The sequence below is a fragment of the Polypterus senegalus genome, chromosome 1, assembly GCF_016835505.1.
Source record: "Polypterus senegalus isolate Bchr_013 chromosome 1, ASM1683550v1, whole genome shotgun sequence".
NCBI classification, from domain to species: Eukaryota; Metazoa; Chordata; class Cladistia; order Polypteriformes; family Polypteridae; genus Polypterus; species Polypterus senegalus.
The window spans coordinates 60992096-61014878 of NC_053154.1; the positions used below are offsets into that span (position 1 = coordinate 60992096).

Genomic DNA, 22783 nt, shown 5'->3' on the forward strand with positions numbered 1-22783 from the left:
ATTTCCCCTTGGGATGAATAAAGTTTATCTAAATTTGCAAATAGAGCAACAATGCTATTAAGTAGCATTTGTGCGTTGGTGTCTAGATAACACTATTAGAATTCTTTAACCAGATACCCCGAAATTGATTTTTTTAATCTGTTACTTATTCTAGGTTGTAGTGATGGATGGAAAAATAAAATTTTATTCTCATATTTTTATAACAAAAATCCTGATTCAATTGGCTTCAATGAAGACACAGCATAAACAACAGCAAACAATCTCAGAACCTCCATGGAATAAATCTCAAATTACTCGCATCTTCAACTGAAAAGCTCTGTCAGCATACTTCACTGTCATGCACAACAGTATATTGTGGAAGTGGTTTATTTAATAATATTTTACAAAATTACATGTGTTAGCAAGGGTGCCAGGGAGGGCCAAGTTATACAGAATACACATATATATATATATACATTAGAACACTCTAGACGAGAGCAGGCCATTCAGCCCAACAAAGCTCGTCAGTCCTATCCACTTATTTCTTCCAAAAAAACATCAAGTTGAGTTTTGAAAGTCCCTAACGTCTTACTGTCTACCACACTACTTGGTCGCTTATTCCAAGTGTCTATCGTTCTTTGTGTAAAGAAAAACTTCCTAAAGTTTGTGCGAAATTTACCCTTAACAAGTTTCCAACTGTGTCCCCGTGTTCTTGATGAGCTCATTTTAAAATACAAGTCTCGATCCACTGTACTAATTCCCTTCATAATTTTAAACACTTCAATCATGTCACCTCTTAATCTTCTTTTGCTTAAAATGTAAAGGCTCAGCTCTTTTAATCTTTCCTCATAATTCAACCCCTGTAGACCTGGAATCAGCCTAGTCGCTCTTCTCTGGACCCTTTCTAGTGCTGCTATGTCCTTTTTATACTGCACACAGTATATATATATATATATATATACTGTATATATATATATTGTCACGCACGAGCGATTAGGAGGCCGCGGACTGATTCGAGAACACCTGGGAAAACATTCGCCGCCAGGGAATGGCGGGTACTAACTTTCTCCCTCTGCTTCCTTATAGAAAAAGAGACCTTCCAGCACCATAGGCCTGGTTTGACCGCAGTGCGGTACTTCCGCCCTTCCTCCGCCATCTTGCCCTGACGTCATTCTTCCCATCCTCCCTAGCGGTCCTTCCCAGCTGTCCTCCACTTCCGGCTCCACCCCTATAAAATGGCGCGGCGCCAGGAGACGGCGTCGCGTTATGAACTGTTTAGTTTGTGCTTTGACCTGTTTTTCTTTTTTGCAAAAGTTCTGTACAATATACGGGGCCGGAAACCCCAACCCTTATTGCTGTCTCCTCGGTCCTTTGACAATATATATATATATATACACACACACATACTTTGACTTTGTGCTAATAGGTTTGGACTTAAATTAGAGTGGTGAACTTACTGTGTTTTCAACTCTGCTTTTATTTTATAAATGACTTAAGCTCTGCATATTCCTACACCAGTGGCATTGCTGGCTTCTACCGCTTCACTGTACAACCAATCCTTTGCTGTTTCGTAAATTGGAATTATGATTTTTAAACATCTGTGTACAAATACATCAGACAACTCCATATTCTGAATCTGCATCCCAAGAAAATTTCAAAGCGCCTGTCAGCCAAGCTGCTTAAGTTAAGCGTGGCACAGACGTGCGTTTCATTCTCTCCCTCTGCTGTGTTTTTAGTTTCTCATATACGAACAATAGGGAGAGTATTGTAATTGTCCAAAGATTTGATGTCGAGATTTTGATAAATCTCAATGTTTTAGACTTCCCTGACTTTCTCGTATAGGGAAAGAATTGGAATCCTCCAAAAAATTCCATTTCGAGATCTTGGTGAATCTCAACGTTTTAGACCTCCCCGAGTCTGAAAATACCACTTTTAGAATTATGTGTGTGTGTGTGTCTGTGTGTAAACATGATAACGTGAGTATATTTTCCACAGGTCAACCAAATTTTGCATACAAGTATTAGGTATAAAACATAGATTTCTATCAACTTTTGGACTCTTTTCATTAACCAGAAGTGGTACTTTACCTTTTATCCATGCAGCTTGCAGAGTTCGATTTATTAAACTTTACTTTTATAATAATTGTTGAATATATTATTGATTTGATTTGTTGTTAATAGTTCTTTAATGTCAGTCAGTCATTTTTCACACCACTATATCCTAACACAGGGTCATGGGGGTCTGCTGGAGCCAATCCCAGCCAGCACAGGGCACAAGGCAGGAAACAAACCCCGGACAGGGCGCCAGCCCACCACAGGGCACACACACACCCAAACACCAAGCACACACCAGGGACAATTTAGAATCGCCAATCCACCTAACCTGCATGTCTTTGGACTGTGGGAGGAAACCCACGCAGACACGGGGAGAACATGCAAACTCCACGCAGGGAGGACCCGAGAAGCAAACCTGGGTCTCCTTACTGCGAGGCAGCAGTGCTACCACTGCGCCACTATGCTGCCCTTCTTTAATGTACATAATACAAAAATATAATCATTGTCTTGCAGTTTACTCCTCAAATATCCATCTCCATATCTGAGTATACAAGAAAGTCTAGGGGAGACTAATCCCGATTTTAGTGATATTTTTGCTCAGTGTAAAGAGAAAATGTCTACAACAAAATGGAGAAGAACAGCATAAACTACCCTTCCACGATCCCATCTTCTTGCCACCCAAATGCAGATCAACTGTAAGTGACCGTCCTTTTAAATGGCCTTGTTTTACTTTATTAAGCATCATATCTATTCATTGTGTGTTTTCCTTACAGTACACCTCCATTCCAACGTAGAAGGAAAATTGCATACTGTTGTCGGGCTTACTCTGAACTGCACCTAAACCCACGATCGAGTCTGCTAACTGCTAACCAATTAGGTAAGTGGGCTTTTAAATGCTTTAACTAATGCAGAAATCATTGGTGGACAGCTATATCAGTGTATAAGAGTACTTTAGTGATTTTTCTGATAAGACTGTCCCAGCACATCCATTTTTCCATGGGGTTCTGGTATTTGGAAACTTGCTGTCAAGACACATTTTTCTGGATAGCTTCATAAATGACACCCATGGAAATTAAGGGGAAGTTAATGCATTTAAGACTGAAGCTAAGAAGCACTTCTTTATACAAAACAAACTACTAAGACATGTAGTTGAAGCAGAAACTTTGACAACCTTAGGAAGTATCCAGACAAGATGCACACAAACGAGCCTGACTGACTGAAAGATCTCCTCTCGTTTGTCTGATTTCTTACATTTCACATGCCTTTGCTGACAGCTACAACCTCACACTCACTCACTGGCCTATCATGGAGTTCCTGCTTTCCTTAACTGCACCCTAAAGTTAACCAAGATGATGTGCTCAGATTAGTGGAGCAGCATTTTAAATTAAAGCCTCAAGAGTTTTTCTTTTTTTGTCAAACAACTCACTTTTAACTGTTGTAATCACAGAAACACAAATGTCAGTTTGCAGAACTTGTGGGTTGTTTCTCTCATACAACCAACAGGCATGAATGCAACATTAGCAAGCTTATGTTACATTTTAGACAGTGAAACAGCAGGGGAATTTAGCTAAATTGGTGAGGATGTTAACACAATTGTAGATCAAGCTTGTCACCATTGCTGCAGCCTGGGCATGGATGTAATGTCTGCAGATGCTAACTGACTCACAGAGGGACGTAGAAGAGCAATGGCACCATTTTCTACTTGCTGTGACATATTTTAATATGCACTACTAATCCACACTAAATTTTTGTAGGTATAAGTTACTGTCATAATGTGAGAGTCAGTTTAACTGCAAAAGTTTCTCTAAATTGTAGCATTTTGGACAGAATGAGGTGTATGTTTATCTTTATTAAATACTGAGCCCTCAGGTTTAGCATCAGGGTCTCTCAAGTGTCTGTAGATGTCCCCTGTAGGTTCTACGCTAGTGCGATAAACTCCATGTTAAGCTTTTCACCTCTCCCTCCCTTGGATATACAGTAAATGTAATCTTTGTTCAAGGACAGCAGATGACTTTAGTCTATCCACTGTGGTTTTCTTCTGCTAAGATTAATCAGACAGATTTTGTGGAGAAAAGGTGTTGCTTAGTCCTGACTTTTCACAGTACAATCAGTTTACGGACTAACAATTATCCATTAGCAGCTTGCTGGGGTGGTCACCGTTGGAAATGGCTGCCTACCAAAGGGTTCAGGAGTGAAACTCCCTTTACAAAATATCTAGGGAAATTTCAAAAGTGATACAGTAAAAAAAAAAAACCATTCTTATTGAACGTCTTTTTATGAAACATGAATTTTGTTGGAATTTCTGAAGATTTGCTCTTGCACAAAAGATGTCATTCCACAAGCATTTTATAAAGAAAATCCTGAGCCTCTTACTGCACCACATTGGAATGTCAGCTTAGCTGGAGGGTTAGCGCCTTATGAAAAAAAAGCTTAGTCCTGTTGTCCGGGCCTACTGCCTGCTTGGGATGGCAGTGTAATTTAGCAAGGTAAAAATGTAATGTCCCCTCAGTGCTGTGTTGGGGTGTAATCTGGACGGGTAATACTGAAGCAGAAGGTTCTTAGTAAGAGGCTAAATAAACTGGGGAAAAAGTGCCCAAGCTTTTCAGATAAAGAATTAAGATGGGGCAAACTCTTCATAGGTCAGAAGAGTGCTAGTCATCTGTGTAGCTGAAGCTGACTGCATATCCCTGGTAAGCCACTAGAGATTTCCTCCTTTCCTTTTTCTTGACCTGTGAAGTGTAGTTTGCAGTTAGGCAAGACTAAGAAATTAATTTCAATGTATTCGTGTTAAGTGCACCACTACCTCAGAGCCCATTCACAAACTCACTTGTTGTAGTCCAAACCGCAGGGAGCTGGAGCTTATTCTAGTAGCATTTGCTGTAATACAGGAAAGAACCATGTCCAAACGCCAGCCATAGCAGGATCCACTCCCATACACAAGGCCTAGTTTGGAACTGCCAGTCCACCTAACCTGAACATCATTAGCAGCGTAGGGAAAAAACCTACAAAGGCACAGGCAGAGCATTCAAACTCCACTTGGACAAGGACTATGCATTGGCTTTAAACCCATGACGTTGGTCTATGAAGCAGCATTGCTAACCACTGTGCCACCCTGCATGCTCTTCTAGTTAAGCTTAATGCTATTTTTACTAAAAATAAACTTTTCAATTGTTTGATTACCTTAACTTTGCTGAATTTATTATTCTGTATACCGTACAATGTACCCTGTCATCATATAGCGCAGAACTTATTATAGTTCCATGGATAAAATAAATTGCTGTAGTAAACAGTCTTTAAGTAATCCCCCCTCCCCGCACCATGCTCACTCAGGAATGACAGACACACACATCCAAATATTGTCAAAAAAAGCTCAATCCAAATGCAAAGTTGGCAGCCAATATGCTGAAAGTACCGGAAGGAGGGCAGGAACCAATACAACATTTGGCACAAATACAAAAAAACAGGCTCCATCTTTTAATAGGACTTTGACCAACGGCTTCATTAAACCTAGCTTAATATGAAGTGGTGGCAGCAGAACTATCTGGTTTCACCAAGCTACGGTTGATGATGTTTTGGCACCAGGCTGAAGCTTTTTTCTAGTCGGCCATTGCTTCTGGACCCAAAGTCAGTTCTTGGCTCTGCTGTCCCACTTAGAGAGAGGTCGTGGGAATTGTGTATGCCCTGACTACTGACCCAGTAAGACACACAGAACTTTCAGGTCACCACATGTGAACCAACGAGGCTCATTGTAGTTAATCTTCTTGAGAAAATTTTGAAAGTTCTTTAAACATAGATTTTATCATTTAAATAAAATATTGATGTTTAATCAATTATTGCACAAAAACAACTTCAAAGCCTATAACTGATAGCTAAAAAAATGTGTTTTGTTAAAAAAAAAGTTACATGAAAGACAAAAATGATTTTCAGTTTTGAATTCAGAGGACAAATAATACATATATATTGTCACAAACTCGCACAAGAGCTATAGCAAGGTTTGGGGCAGCCACCCGTATATTGTTGTCCTGGCTGCTAAATTGCAAAACAAATGATAGCACTGATGTGCACAAACCAAGTCCAAAACAGAAATGGGGGAACAGGGAAAAGATGGAGGCTTTTAAGGACAGTATAGTAAGTGATGTGAAAGGGGCTGGGACCAGAAGGGTCTTCAACCATAGGCTCGGACCCAGAAGTGACGTCAACTGAGCCAGACAGAATTTCTCGTGAATGGTCTGCAGGAAAGTGAGAAAAAGAATCATTCAAGCCCTTTAGCTGTCTCCCATGCGCACGTGTGTGACAAGATATGTATATACACTCACCTAAAGGGTTATTAGGAACACCACACTAATACGGTGTTTGACCCCCTTTCGCCTTCAGAACTGCCTTAATTCTATGTGGCATTGATTCAACAAGGTGCTGAAAGCATTCTTTACAAATGTTGGCCCATATTGATAGGATAGCATCTTGCAGTTGATGGAGATTTGTGGGATGCACATCCAGGGCACGAAGCTCCTGTTCCACCACATCCCAAAGATGCTCTATTGGGTTGAGATCTGGTGACTGTGGAGGCCATTTTAGTACAGTGAACTCATTGTCATGTTCAAGAAACCAATTTGAAATGATTCGAGCTTTGTGACATGGTGCATTATCCTGCTGGAAGTAGCCATCAGAGGATGGGTACATGGTGGTCATGAAGGGATGGACATGGTCAGAAACAATGCTCTGGTAGCCCGTGGCATTTAAACGATGCCCAATTGGCACTAAGGGGCCTAAAGTGTGCCAAGAAAACATCCCCCACACCATTACACCACCACCACCATTCTGTTTACGCCAAATTCTGACTCTACCATTTGAATGTCTCAACAGAAATCGAGACTCATCAGACCAGGCAACATTTTTCCAGTCTTCAACTGTCCAATTTTGGTGAGCTTGTGCAAATTGTAGCCTCTTTTTCCTATTTGTAGTGGAGATGAGTGGTACCCGGTGGGGTCTTCTGCTGTTGTAGCCCATCCGCCTCAAGGTTGTGCGTGTTGTGGCTTCACAAATGCTTTGCTGCATACCTCGGTTGTAACGAGTGGTTATTTCAGTCAAAGTTGCTCTATCAGCTTGAATCAGTCAGCCCATTCTCCTCTGAGCTTTAGCATCAACAAGGCATTTTCGCCCACAGGACTGCCGCATACTGGATGTTTTTCCCTTTTCACACCATTCTTTGTAAACCCTAGAAATGGTTGTGCGTGAAAATCCCAGTAACTGAGCAGATTGTGAAATACTCAGACCGGCCCGTCTGGCACCAACAACCATGCCACGCTCAAAATTGCTTAAATCACCTTTCTTTCCCATTCTGACATTTAGTTTGGAGTTCAGGAGATTATCTTGACCAGGACCACACCCCTAAATGCATTGAAGCAACTGCCATGTGATTGGTTGATTAGATAATTGCATTAATGAGAAATTGAACAGGTGTTCCTAGTAATCCTTTAGGTGAGTGTATGTATATATATATATATATATTATATTCATAATTGGTACAATCCACTACAAACACATACACACACACACAAAATAGACAATATATTCATATATGCATATACATTTGTGTATATAGGACAATACGTAGTTGACAGTATAAGTGGCTGTCGAATAGCCTTTGACTTATAGATAAAAACCTGAGTTCTTCTGATCCTGCACCATTTACCAATTTGAAGAAGGGAGAAGAGAGAGTGCAGGATGGCCAAGGCCCCTTTAATAATGCAGATTAAGTCAGCATAGGTGACACATGTCCTGAGTAGTGGGCACCTACCTGTATTCTAGTGATATTCGGAGCCAGCTTCATTGCCTTCTGTAGTGGTCTTTGGTCCTGAGCTGAACAGGAGCCATTGAGGATGTAATGCAGCCAATGAAGACAAACTACACTGTGCAAAAGCACAAGATGGTGGGCACAAAGCGACATCCAAGGATTCCCCATGAAGTAAAGGCCTAAGTGAGCCTTATTGACAAGATGCATTATGCTCACTTTAAGTCATCAGTTATGACTACAAAAAAATTAAAGCAGCTGACCCAATGGAGATAGAAGCATTGTCTGCCTCTTGCTTCCTGAAGTCTTCATTTATAGATTTTGTTCTACTGACATTAAGAGAGAAGATGTCATCTTCATACCACTGTATTAGAAGGCAAACCTATTTTCTATAAGCTGTGTCATCACTGTTTGTGACCATGCCTGTGATGGTGGTATCAGGAGTAAATTTAATGATGAAGTTGGAACCACACAATCACAGGAAAACAAAGAGTAAAACAGAATTAGTGTGAAGAAAGTGAGCTGCCAGTCTACGTAATATCCTGTGATCTGGCAGTTAGAAAGTGTGAAATCCAATTGCAGATGACGACCTGCACTGATGGTGAAAGAAGGTGAAATGCCAAGTTGTAGTCTTTCTCACATAGAAACTGACATCATCCAGGTGTGCTGGTATAGTATGAATATGGTAAACATGCAATGCTATGCTTGTATTTTAGCTTTTCATTTGTTTTATGTATAGAATTGAATCCTTACCTTTGTTTTACATTTTGAATCAAAATGAATAAAGTCATAACTTTTACCATCTTGATTTTCATTATTTACATGACGCCTCGGTACCTTTCACGTGACTGCGTTGTCGCACTTGTGAGTTGTGATGTCATGTAACATTATGTATGAATATGGAGGCAATCACACATGCAGGAGGATCCAAAACCATTTCATTATTCACAGTAGTTGCCTTCAAAACAAGTAAAATTGAGTGTCCGGTTTTGAATCCTTTGCTCTTTGACTCTCGATCTTTATCTGGCTCATCTGATTTTGGTTACTTGGTTTTATTTCACTTCACTGTATTTTTGACCCTTGTCTTCCATTTTTGATTACGATCCTTGGCTCCCAGTCTCCTTCTGGTCATTTTGTTCATAATGATCCTCGACACCTTGTGCACCATAACTATGAAGTGCCTAGATATGGCATCTTCTTTTGGACCAGCTGTGATAATATGCAAACATAAGGACATTAAAATTGGCAAGAATATAATGTATAATGTTTCCTAACATCAGATTATCAAATAGTTTTATCACTGGAAGTGAGTGTCTCTGATACATAGTGACTGAGGCAGTCAATTTGTTTTCTTTCTGAAGTAGGTGGGGACCACAAATTCTGTCAGTGACTTCATAAAAATGTCTATAAAACATCAGCTAGTTGTTTGATTCAAGATTTTAAAATACATTCTGTAATATCATCAGGACAAGATGCCTTGTGGATATACGAGTATTTAAAAAAATGCTCCTTCTATCACCCATAGAAATAGAAAAGGAAGAATCATATGGTGCTGTAGGTAACTGCATAGGAAGCAGTTTGCAGTTCCAATCAAAGAGGTGGCATTACATTCATCCAGGTGAGGAAATGTTCATGCAACTGGATTAGGCTTCAATTTATAATCAAACACCTGTAAGCTCTGCCATAGCTTATGTACCTGATGACTGCTAATATGCTCCTGCATTGACATTTAACAACTTTGATTGTTAATTTTAATTTAACATTTACTTTCATAATTATGCTGATGTTACTCAGTATTGCTTAACTAAAACCTTAATGACATATTAACAACTTCAAAGGTGTTGGGTAGCACACTGATTACTGCATCTGCCTTACTGACATTAAATTGATCGCCTGTGAGTGAATATGCTCTGTGATGGACTGATGGAAGTATAAAACTAACAGGTCCACTAAACTTCAGGACTGTCAACTCAGGCTGTTTCTGTCAGAACTATTTAATATCCATATTAATTCTCTGTCTGAAGTTTTACTTTGTCTATAATAGAGACTGGCGGTGGGCTGGCGCCCTGCCCAGGGTTTGTTTCCTGCCATGCGCCCTGTGTTGGCTGGGATTGGCGCCAGCAGAACCCCGTGACCCTGTAGTTAGGATATAGCAGGTTGGGTAATGGATGGATGTATTAGAAACCATGAAAATGTAAGTTGATTTGTTAATGGTGAGGATAAACAAATATTAAATGACTCGTTTGTAAAAGGAACCCAGAATATTTTATCTCCATGTTTGTTCAACTGCTTTTTTTATAATATGTTATCCTAAATACAGCTGCAAGAATCACAAGAACTAGATCATGTAACTTTTGTACCAGATGCTTCAGTCACTAGTACCAGTTAAATTTAGAACTGATCACTTAATCCCTATATTTTGCAGAAGTTATTAATACATACTGCATGCACAGAGTGTGTGATGGGATCACAAGATATAGACTGACTTATAATTCCAGGGATAAATAAAATTACTGCAGAGACAAGGGTATTAGGCTATACCTTGGGAATGCTCTACCAGCATCAGCTTGAGTGCTTAAGACTTAACTAAACACACCCAACTGTTGTATGACAAACTACAGCTAAGATTATTGCTTGTTGCATTTTTAATGACTAGTATGTCACCACAGGTATGACAGTGATGGTTTTATCTGCGTTTTCACTCTCATCCCACTATCCATTGCCACTTCAGTCTTTCCCCAAATGATTTGCCACTCAGCCTCACAGCTGATTAAATGCAACAGATGCACATGCTTCAGCCCCTAGCATGTCACTGCTGCAGCCTTTGTTATTTGCTTGAACACTTTGTCTCTGAATTGAGGACTGACCTGGGGTAAGTGGGCAGCTGACTTCTGTTGGTTACTGAATTCATAAAGCAAATGAAAATAATAGCCAAAAAATTAAACACTGTTATTTGTTTCACTGTATTTTTTTTCTGCTCTCGTTTGCCACTAAAAACGCTGTCATTTGTTGTACATTACTACAATGAACAGGAGGGTTAGGAAATTAAAATGTTTATTAATTTCATGAACCTAATTTGTCCACTAGAATTAACATGGAGCCACAGCCCATCCCAAACATGTGGCCAGGAGCCGAACTATCCATCCCAGGACACACTTACCTTACTCACAACGGGCAAATGTAGCGTCACCAAACAACCTATTTTGTGGAGTGGGACTGAAGCCCCCAGAGAAAACGCTAGGAAATAAGGAGACACAAACTTTGCATGTGGACAGTAGCGGCTTGGATTTGAACCCAAGACCATACAAATATGAGGCAGCAGCACTAGATAATGTGCCATCATGCCACCCAGAAGAGTTATTTTTTAAAAAGATTTAGGGAAGAGCTTCAATGGAATAATAATGAAACTCATATTTGCCAGACTGGCTCCATTTCAACTTGAGAAGACTGCTACATTTTCAGATAGTTTTATAAAAACAGGCATAAGAGAAACAAATTTTCCCGTTACCTCAGTTTAATAATAATAATAATTCTTTACATTTATATAGCGCTTTTAGACTAAGGTCCCTATCTCTCTGCATGATAAAAGATAACTAAAGGAGGTTGTTCCAGTAATCCCAAGATTTGGGAGGCCAACAGCCATCCTGGGTTAACATGGAAAATGGATATTATAGCAGTGGAGGTGTGTGTATGTGTAATGAATTAAACAATTAGCCTAGAATAGTTTCATTGTTCTTCTCTAAAGACTTTCCCATTCCAGGGCAAACTAATAAATGAACAAAGTACTACACCTTTTCAAAGAAGTGAATGGGGGAGGGAGAGAGGGAGCTGTTTGAAGAGACTTTCCCAGAGTTTTAATGTTTTTCATTTGTCCCTACTGCCTTTGGAACATTAAAATATCTGGTTTTGACTCCAGTAGTTAAGCAAATGAGGAACAGAAAGCACGCAAAAACTACACAAATAAGACCCATTGTTTCTGCATGCCCATTATTTTTTGTGTCAGAAAGTATAGGTACTCCCTACTAATTATCTTTTACAGATATTAAAGTGATGCAACACCCAGCATCTTTCCTATATATCCAGCTATTATGGGACAGCCCATACTTGTTTTTTCATGGCACTGGAGAGTGGCTACGTATTGCATTGACCTCCATCCATCCATTTTCTTAATGTGCTTATCCAGGGCACTGTTGCAGGAAAGCTAGAGGCTATCCCAGCAATAATCGGGCACAAGGCAGGAACACCACCTGGAGAGGGCACCACTCCATCACGGGGTGAATACACACACTACAACACCACCAATTATTTCTTTAGCATATTTTCATACAAAGTATTTATCTCAAAGTGCTTTACAAGATATCAAAGAAAAAATTCCAAACAAATTCAAAATAGATAGAAATAAGAATTGATAAATGCCATACTAAAAATAGATGAGAATAAATCAGTGCACACTTACATGGCATAGATATACAGGTGATAATAATCACACATACATGAACACACTATGGTCAATTAGCAACACCAATTCACCTAACCTGCTTGTGTTTGGACTGTGCGAAGAAATCAAAGCACACAGACCCATATGAACATGAGGGGAACATGCAAACTGCACACAAAGGGCACCCAGGGTGAAAACCCCAGTCTCCATACTGCAAGGCAGCAATGCCACCACCTCGCCTCCCTTGGCTGGAGATGAATATAAGAATTTCTCATTAGTCTGTAAACTTGACAATACTGCTAATATTATTATCACTTATGCATCATATATTAAAAGGACCTATTGCCCATTATCTCATTTTGTATACTCACTTTATCATCAGGATCTTATTTTAGATAAATTAGGTGAATAGGACTGATGAGCTTTGTTGGACTGAATATAGCCTGTTCTTATTATAATTTTCCTTAAGGATACTGTCTAAAATCAAAAGGAATGACTGCCTAGTATCGCATGTTGTGTAGCAAATGTTGCTTCAAAAATTATCAGGAATCCTGAACTGAAAATGCTGTAGCATTTAAACTCACTAAGAATGACTGCTCAGTATGGTATGCTGTATGCCCAGTGCTGCTTCAAATATTATGTGGAAGCCTGACCTGAAAATGTCACATAACCCTGCTTTGCAAGAAATACTACAGGAGCACCACGCTCAGTGTCATCCTTTTGACAGGAATATTGGTCACCATGTATAACACTACTTCAACTATGTATCAGAGCCATCTTTACAGCATCATATACCTCCAGGCAAAGCAGTGCACTGGGGCCTCTGTTTTGATAGCTAAAACAGAAATGGACATCAGAAACATTGCAGGCCCCTATGCTCCTGGGGCCCCCAGCCAGTGCCACTAAATTAAAATGGCCCTGCTGTGTATACTCCCGTTTGCTACACCATAAAGTCAATGTGTCCATTATTTTCTTCTGTATATGCTGGTACTAAGACATACTTTTTTTTTTTTTTGCCCAGTCAATACTTATTCTGTATACTCCATTGGCATCAATCATCATGATGCTATGATGAATTTCCTACCACACAATTATTAGGGGACACTCTCTCCAATCTTGCATTTTATATAACCTGACATCAAAATTCTGGGAACACCCGAATTCCATGTATCATTCTTTATACCCCACTGCTGCATAACTTAATAATAGGAGACTATTGATGATCTCCAGTATAATGGAGAGCCCTCTACATGTATTATTACTAGAAACCCCGTCGGGTAACACATCCTCTGTGGTCCCGTTTTAGGATATCACGTACGGTACTTGGTTTTATTCCATCACATGTTAAACTAACTCGAACAATGGATGCTCCGATTAGATACAAACTCAATTTTTTAATACCCTAATTATTCTTGTATTGTCGACGACTCGTGTGAACGTTTTAATTTGTTCCTATTTCCTTTTCACAAGCTGAAGAGCATTATTAAAATATGTACTGTAATTGAAAGAAGTCGTCTGTATGAAAGTTTGACGCAGTTCCCTCGCGATTCGCGCGCGGCACTTGTCACTCACCATTGTATTATTCGGTTAGTTCCGAGGGGTCAGCTGCTTCTCGAGTGGCTGCACTCGTGTGACACGGACTTTACATCGCAGACAGTAGACCCACATGCTCTTGCCAGTTTATAGAAATGTTCTAAACGCTAAGACAAAAGAAGAAAAATACGACGTGGTACGCTTGGGCGTATAGGTGGCACTGCCGAATGTTCTTCCGAAACAAAGGAAAAGCAAACAAAAAGCACCCAGCGGATTATTATTTCTTTGAGTAATTCCTATGAATTACCTGCCTCTCCCTTCTGTTCAGTGACAGATAATGACTGTAACTCGCAACCCAGCTGGTAGTAGGAGGTGCATCCTGGGAAATAAACCAACATGGGGATCTGATCCAAGTAGCACCATGCAACACTAACATCATGACTGAGTAAAGAGACAGGAATAATAATAATAAGCAGACAATAATCTGACATTAAAAGAGTCGTTTTTGGATTGTTCCGTGCCATTTGCAAGCCTGTCGGCGACTCCCGAGCCATTCTCCGAGACAATGTGATCGCTCCTGGCCGGCCCTGTCTGCTTGTATGCGTGTGCGCTTCAGAGAGCTTTCCTGGGGAAGCGCCGCACTCCCGATTTTTGCCCGATGATGGAGAGGAACTATCCGACTCCCAGCTTCGCTGACCCGCTGGCTGCTCCAGCGCAGACTGCCGCTTGGGCCTATGATCGCAGCACGCCAAGCATCAAGCCGAGGTAAGATGGGTGGTACGGTCAGTAGTCGCGGGAAAATCTCGGGGATCTGGGGCCTAGCACAACACGCAGAGTGTCAGGCTGCGAAAGTTTTGCTGGCCGAGAGCAATACGACATGCTGGGTTTGTGTGCATGGCTTTTTTTGTAATTTTTCCCTCCGCGCTATTGTCATATGAAAAGATCCGTAGAAGGAAATGGTGGTCTTTAAGGGGCTCGATAGTGCCTTGCAACTTTGCGAGCCAATCTAGACTGTAGTTCGACTTACGGAAACCTGGGATCCCTGCAGAGGGCTGGAAAACGGCAGTTGTTAAAATATCGGAATTTTACTTTTATGGACTATGCGGTGCAGCCCAAGGGCTTTTGGCCACGAGCTGCAAACTCGATTGTAGTGCGTTTGACTAAACACACGCGAAAATTCAAATTATTTGCCGCTTCTCTCTCTCTTTTTTTTTGTACATTTCCTTTAATTGAGGACGGTAATCACTAAACACAATGGCCGGCTGCGTTAAGTTTCAGAGCGATCGCATTTCACGTTAAAACTGCTCGCAACTTTCTGCACTTCAGCGAATGATTCAAAATGCGGAGATATGCAGATTTCTGCTCATTTTTATTGTTCCCCCCGGGGAGTGTAAAAAGTGTTTTAATTTTTTCCCTAAAGACGCTTTATAATGTTGATAGAAGTGACCAACAACGTAACTCTTTGGGGCCATATATCCAGACGGTCCCAACTGATTTCGTTTAAACTCTTTAATTAGACTAACTATATTCCATCTGTTGGAGGTGTATGTATTTTTAGCAATGAATAACACGTCATGAGGCTCGTTACGTGGAGGCGTGGCCGTGTTTGTCAACAGAAGTGTGGCGTGAAATGAGATGAGGTTTGAAAGAAGAGCCGTCATACAATAGCAGCATATTCGGCGGTCCTCTGTCATCGCCTTTAGCCCCCGTGCTTAAGAAGATGGAATGGTAGCCCTTTGTTACTAATTGGTAGTTTGCAGGAAGCGTACGCACATGTTCTGTTGGGCCCTTTACTTAGGGAGGCAGGGTGGTCTTTAAATGCAGCTGAGAAACTAGCCATTTAAAAAGGTCAAGCACATGTCTAAAGCTAGCTGGCACTTAATCTTTGGGATTTGCAATTTTTCCACATGCAATACTTATGGGTGGCTTTTTAATGGGCACTTGAATACATACTCATAACGTCAACTAGTTATACTAGTTTCATTGGTGTTTGTACAGATTCAGGCCGTGTTTATATAGCATGAGGATAGAAATAGTGTGAAATTATAAAACAGTGAACACCTAAACATGAGGAACCTACTGGGTTAGTTGCCGTGTGCAATCAGCTGGGGATTATGTGGTCTTCGTGTGAATTTATAGTAGCAAGACTAACTTTTGGGTTTAGCACTGTGTGCTCCAGAACTGTGGTCTGGTAGCAGACCAAGACTAAGACAAAATGCAACTTTTTATAAAGTTGCCTATAAATGTATACCACCTCGTGAACAAATTTAACTCTGCATATTTCAGACTGTTACACGTATGAAAAAACCCTTAAATACCATTTTTAAAAGATGTGGAAACAACATTTTATATTTGAAGTGAAGTTTAGCATGATACTGAATCAAACATATTTAACTCTATGTCACAGAAAATGACAAGTGATGCATGGGAATATTTACATTGCATATTATAAGTAATAGAAAATTATGGATCAACTATACATTTAACAATTAATCATTAGTAAAATGCTGGCATCTTCGTCTCTAATTATGAAATCATCCATTGTCTGGGGCACTGTAATTGCCTTTCTGGCTCCTACTTTTATCTTTCATGAATTCTTTTAGATGCACAATTCAATTCTTCCTGGTTGCTGGTTTGGAAAGTGAACATTAAAAGATACTGCCAGTTTCATACTGTATTCCTTCAGAGTATTGTGGAAATATGCAGGTACCCTGATGGTTGGATATGTGATCTCTCACTATATGTATTTTATAGTGCCTGTACTTTAGTGTAAAGCTTGTGCTGTGATGAGACATTATGAATATTGTCCAGCCTCTGGCTAGGAATTTTATAACCTGGCGATTGCTGGATTAATTCAGTTATTAGGAAAAGGTAGTAAATAAATATGAGCTCTTCTGTATTATCTACATCATGGGGAATTGAATTACAGAGAGACAATAATGCTTCAGCTAGAATTCTACTAACGTTTACCTCTCCTCGCCATTGCTTTTCTCATAGGTATTTCAAGGCCTCTTCATATGCGCAAAGTGAATAACATTTACAATAATGATAGCGGCACTCATTTTGATCTAATTTAGCTTAACGGTTACAGTTTATTGTTTACATGAGAATAATACTTCTCCCCCGTGTTCTGTTACTTTAAATTGAGAGGAATACATGTCGTTAATTGAGAGAGGGCAGAACATTAATTGATGTTGTGCTGCTGTTAACTGGCAATCAGATGATATGAGTAAATCAAAGAAAAACACAAAGCCAAAACAAGACTAGTTACGGATTGGTTAAACTTGATGATAATCTTGTTCTGCTGTTCACTGAGATAGCACTTAGCCCAGAGTATCATCTCATCTTAGTACTCACTACTTAGTCTGGTCTTGATATGCTGTTAGTACGGTACTGTTTCAGGTACACTGCAACTCACCCTTGGAAACCTACCCTTTCTTCAGAATTAAACTACAAAAGAGGGTGCAAAGTAACAGAATAGGGTCAACTGAGCTGCAGTTGGTTAGCATACATTTAGTTTTGTAAGTCTTCATCAATGTAGAAGTATTGAAAAAGTTTTCAGCGTTTTGGTATACTGCTGTCAACCTCCTCTCTCCCTCTCTTTAGAGTCTGTACTCCACCAATGATCTTACAATAGATATTAGAAATTTACCAAACAAGAACAGGCCACTGTGTCCAACAAGCTTATTTCGGGGCTAAGTTGCCCTAATATCTTATCCAGCTGGTGTTCAGCAGTAAGATCATAGGTGCTTCAGCTATATGCAAGGCTGTTTTTTCTTGGCTTTACTCTACATTCCCACTTCCATGTAGTCTTATTTAGTAGTCAAAAAGAGCACTGAACAAAATAGGTTATTTTAATGGTCATAAATATTCCTATGCCTTGTAACTTAAATGTGTAAATAGTGGCATCGCTTACAATGGCCATTAGCAACAAGGACATGTTCTGTGTTTATATACTAGTTAGTCCAGTTTAAACAGAGGCAGAATACAGGCACATTTAAAAAAGAGCAATATCTCCCAAAAATTCTTTTGTAAAATTTAAAAGAGCCTCTTGATTCTTGAATTTCCCTTACAGTATTGACAACAGTGCATCATTATCAAAGCTAAAATGGAAAATAGCTGTGATACGACGTCTGTGTCTTTAGTGCTTATTTGTGATTTTCTTTTGCTTCTGGGTTAGTGGGATTGAGTTCCGAAGAATCTCATAATGAGAAAAAAAATGTTATTTTACACTTAATTTTGAACACTTCATGACAGTTTATCAGCACTGGATTTGGAACTGGTAATTTCTTGCGAGATAAATGTAGAGGTCTGGTGCTATGGACTTGAGCCATTGGTGCACCGCAAGGCTGTGATCAATTAGTATTAGGTATAGTGGAATTGAATGGAAATGTCTATTGTCGATGGAAGGTCTATTGAACGGTATTGAGACCAGCTGTGTTATATGGGTTGGAGACTGTGGCAGTGACAAGAAAACAGGAGACAGAGCTGAAGGTGTGACGAGGATGGACAGACTTTGAAATGAGTACATTAGAGGGTTAGCTCAGGTTAGACAGTTTGGAGAAAAAGTCAGAGAGGTGAGACTGCATTGATGTGGACATGTGCAGAGGAGAGATGCTGGGTATATTGTGAAAAGGACGCTAAGGAAGGAGCTACCAGGTAAGAGGAAAAGAGGAAGGCCTAAGAGAATGCTTATGGATGTGTCAAGAGAGGACTAGAAGGTGGTGGGTGTAACAGAGCAAGATGCATAGGCACAGGAAGTTATGGAAAAAGATGAAATGTTGTTGCAACCCCTAATGGGAGCAGCCGAAAAAAGATTTTCTTCGCGACTTTCAGAATGCTTAAAATCATCCAGCATATTTTAGCTTTGCTGCTGTATTTTGTCCCTTCTTACACCCACACTACTCCAGTGCTCCACTCCTTGAGCTTGTTTTCTAGGATCCAGTTTAAAACACTTGTCTTGATACAAAGGCCCCTGCTCAGCTCTGCTTCTCACGGTGAATCCGATATCATGGTTTCTGTTTTTCCAGGAGTATCATTGTATGTCGAGCAATCAGCCTGAAACTCTTGTCTCTTATGTCAGAAATCGGGAACTGCATGAAAAGAACTCAGAATTCCCTATTTGTAGAAAAAAGACAACCCTTCATTTTGTCCAAAAATCCAGGAAGCTTGGATGAATACGCCTCATCATTTAAATTCCTAAGGATTTTTGAATCCATTATTTCAAAATGTGTTCCCTCAAGCAGTACTTCATTTATGATATCAGAGGCTAACTTTAGAGCTGATTGGTTAAAGGCAAATACAAGTACAAGCAGTAACTTCAATGATGTTCTAAAAACAACTGGAACTCCAGGATGTCAGATTGACCTGCCCCTCACTACCCCCAGTCCCCGGTGTCTCTGTAAGAAGATGTTGTTCTGTTTTCTGTTCCATCCACTGTCCTTCATTTTGCACAGATGGCCTACATATGTATGCTGTTTGTCAGTTCTTATTCCTAACTTGTGTGCAGACCAAATGTCTTAGGGCATGGCCATCTAAACCTCTCCCCCAATGTTCAGATGCCTCTTGAAGACTCACCACCTACTACATTTCAATTCCCAAAGCTTCCTGCTTCTCTGCTTTCTTGTCAATATCCATAGCTTCTTCTGACCCAATTTATCTTCAGTTACAAGGGCTTCTGTTATGTTGCTTGTTTTTAAACTAAAAATGATAGTACACTTTTTGTATTATACCTAACATTTCATCTTCTATCCCCTGACAATTTTAAACTTTCTTGGCATGCACTACAATTTATTGCATATATACTTATTTTTGTACCTTGTGTAAAGGTGTCTACTAAACAAAAAGTAATTCATTATAAAGGCAGACATTCATTGTTTTATACTCCTCTTTTAGACATTTCTTATATTCTTTTATATCACAGAGAATAATCAAGGGTCCTAACAACTAGTGTGGGATGTTGCAAATTGAGAATGTAAACCTGTTCATTGGAGACTTGGCTTTGAGGGACTATCAGATATTGGAATTTATTCTTCTTCAGAATAAGCACAAGTTACAACAGAACAACCCAAATGTTTTGGAATGGGGACAGAATAAGAATGGATGTACAATGTGAATGGAGTGTTTGTCTGAAGAACAGCTTCCTTGTCTCCGTAATGAATTTACTTTTCCTTGATTTCTGCTAATGTCTGTGAGTATGCAGTTTACTCTTTAAATGGAAGAATGTGAATGAATTAGCCTTATTAGGGAATTTGAGAGTTTGGAAGGCATGGATTATGACCCCATGTAAGATTTGTTGTTCAAGACAGAACACATTTTCATTTCACAGAGTTTCTCAAGTTCAGTCCTCATTAGGGCTGTCAGAATGAATATCACTATTTGAATATAATTCAAATCTATATGAAATAATTCGTGTTCAAAGTAAAATGCTATAGTTGTAGGTTGTTGTAGCATGTTGGCCATTGTGGATGCAATGAAAAGTCAAGCAAAATTACACCTTTTATTGGCTAACTGAACAGATTACAATATGCAAGCTGCCTGAAGAACGGGTTTTAGCTGCCTCAAAAGTTTGTATATTGTAATCTGTTCAGTTAGCCAATAAATGATGTCATTTTGCTTGACTTCTCAAAGTCAAAAGCTGGCATTCAATTGTAAAATATACTTCTGCATTTTGCATGTATTTTGCACATAATTTCCACAATCAGCATTATCATTTTTAGCTGTTAGTTTGTATCATCATTCATAAAATGGACGAAGTCTTCTACTGCCCTGCCGTGCACTTTGGTTAACAGGTAAACTAACAATAAATTTGAAACATTTTCCCAGTGCCCTAAAAGTATTGTTTTGCTCCTGACCCAGTTCCAGTTTTACTCTTGAACCAAAGATCCCTGATTAGATGTTATTTTATATTAAAACTGTTAAGCATTCACTGTAGCAAATAAAAACTGATTTTATTTCACAAAAAACATAATGGGAAATCACTGCTATATTTCTGATTTTCCTTTAATTATTATAACGCCTTTAATGGGATATTTTAAAGAGCATTTTCAGTGTCAGGAAAGTATACTTGGCTACCTCAACCAACATGTATCTTTTAAAGGCTGCTGGTTTGACATACAATTCCAAGTTAAAATAAACATGAGGTAGCACTTAGAACTTTTAACACACGTTTGAATATAATTGAATATTTACTCATTTTTAATATGAGTATTCAGATCCAAATTATTGTTTAAATTGTCAGCCCTAGTTCTTTATTTTGCTCCCATTTTTTAATGTTCCTATTATAAGACATTTCTTACTAATTATTCTATACAGTGAACCTGTAGCAAGAGGGGTACCCTAGGACAGAACTTTGGAAGCCCTGACTAGGTGAATGGTCTTTAGTTCCAAACAGGTTTATTTGCCTATTATAATTATTGTGTGTTTTATGTTTTATGTACTCCTATATCTCAGATCTTTACTTAAATAAAACAGTTGTAATATATGTAACATTTATTTAATCATTATATAATAATAACTTAATTGAATTCCTCCACCTGGAAAGTAACTCAAAAGATACAGTACATTATAGAAAAACTAACTGCATGGCTTGAGCTTTATACAACTGGTATAGATCCTAGGTAAAAACTATTTTTGAAAATGTCTGATTCTCTAAATTGCCAATATACACTTTTTGTAATGGTTATGAGATTTTCAATATGAACTGGATTTCTTTTATTTTACTTTCAGATTGAACCAGCTGTTCACTTGAATTTCTTTTCCAGTCAAAGCTGTTCATTAAATTGAAGAAATATTATAATATATTGACACTGCCATTTTTAGATATTCAAACACTAGAGGTGAAAAAAATTCACAAGGTTAGTCAGCACTTGTGAACAACCCTGGTACAAATGAACAAAATTGATTGCTCTGACACAAATGGTATTCATTGAAAGAATCAAGTTCTTAACTGCTATGTTACAAGATGGTGTTACTACAGACAGCGCAGATGGCATCTCTATTGCTTTCTCCCAGATTGACAAAAGTATGCTGGAAAGTGTGGCAGAAAATTGATTATTGTGTGGAGTCACACACGGAGCTTGTGTTGAAGGACTGTAGGAGAACTGTTATAAAATCTGAATGTTTGACCTTTCATTTAATACCACTTTTGTTATATCAATGGCTGAACTTAATTTGTAATACGATTTTAAAGTTGTTGAGAACATTTTGATTAAGACTTCAAAAAAAAAACAAAAAAAAAAACTAATTATGGTAATAGCCTCCAGTTGGACTTGGTGAAAAAAAAAAAAAACAATAACAATGTCTATTTTGTGGAAACCCTAGAAATTTTTGTCTGTAACCTTTGTTAGTTAAAATTGTACATTATTTATTAGTGCTGTTTACTTTGACATGACTTTATTTAGAAATGTGTACACTACTTCTGCATAAACAGTTTTGATGGTGAATACTAGGTTTTTGTGAGGCGGCCTAGTGCAGCAGTGTATCTACATTTGAAAGTATTTGTATTGCAAAAGACTCTGGGCTTTCACTAAACACCTCGATTAATTAAATGTCTGGACAGATAGGGAGAAGTTGGTGTGAAATGCATACACTGCTAAATTATTAATGAGGAAATTAATTATATAAATGGCTCGGTCACTGTTTGTGGTGCATCAATAGTCTGGTAATATTGTATGTGTTTTTCCTGGAACCCCTGTACCTCTAACATTGGGAAAACATATGTGTGTCAGGTTGTTAGGCAGCTCTACTGTGTCCTGCATTAGCCTGCTTTTAGAAGAACGGGCTATCCTGTTTAGGAAAAAAGAAAGAAGAGATTGACCAAGTAGCAATTTTTTTCAAGTAATCTTTGACTTAAATCCGAAAAAAATAATGTTATGTCTCATAACATTACTGTATTCCTGTGCATAGATTCATGCCAAGAATTAAAAAGAAAAGGAAGCCACCCAAGAAGTGTGGAAGCTATTACAGCTGCAAAGAGGGGACCGACTC

The 22783-nt window shown here is 39.0% G+C and overlaps 1 protein-coding gene across 1 annotated transcript in view; it reads left to right on the forward strand.

Annotated features, from left to right (window-relative positions):
- Positions 1-14015: 14015 nt before the first annotated feature.
- The window catches only part of qser1 (glutamine and serine rich 1), a 134324-nt gene continuing 125556 nt past the window's right edge, over positions 14016-22783 (forward strand). Inside the window, exon 1 of the mRNA XM_039749680.1 lies at positions 14016-14560. Coding sequence (XP_039605614.1) covers positions 14454-14560 — 107 coding nt within the window. The 5' untranslated portion in view covers positions 14016-14453. The remainder of the gene's footprint in view (positions 14561-22783) is intronic.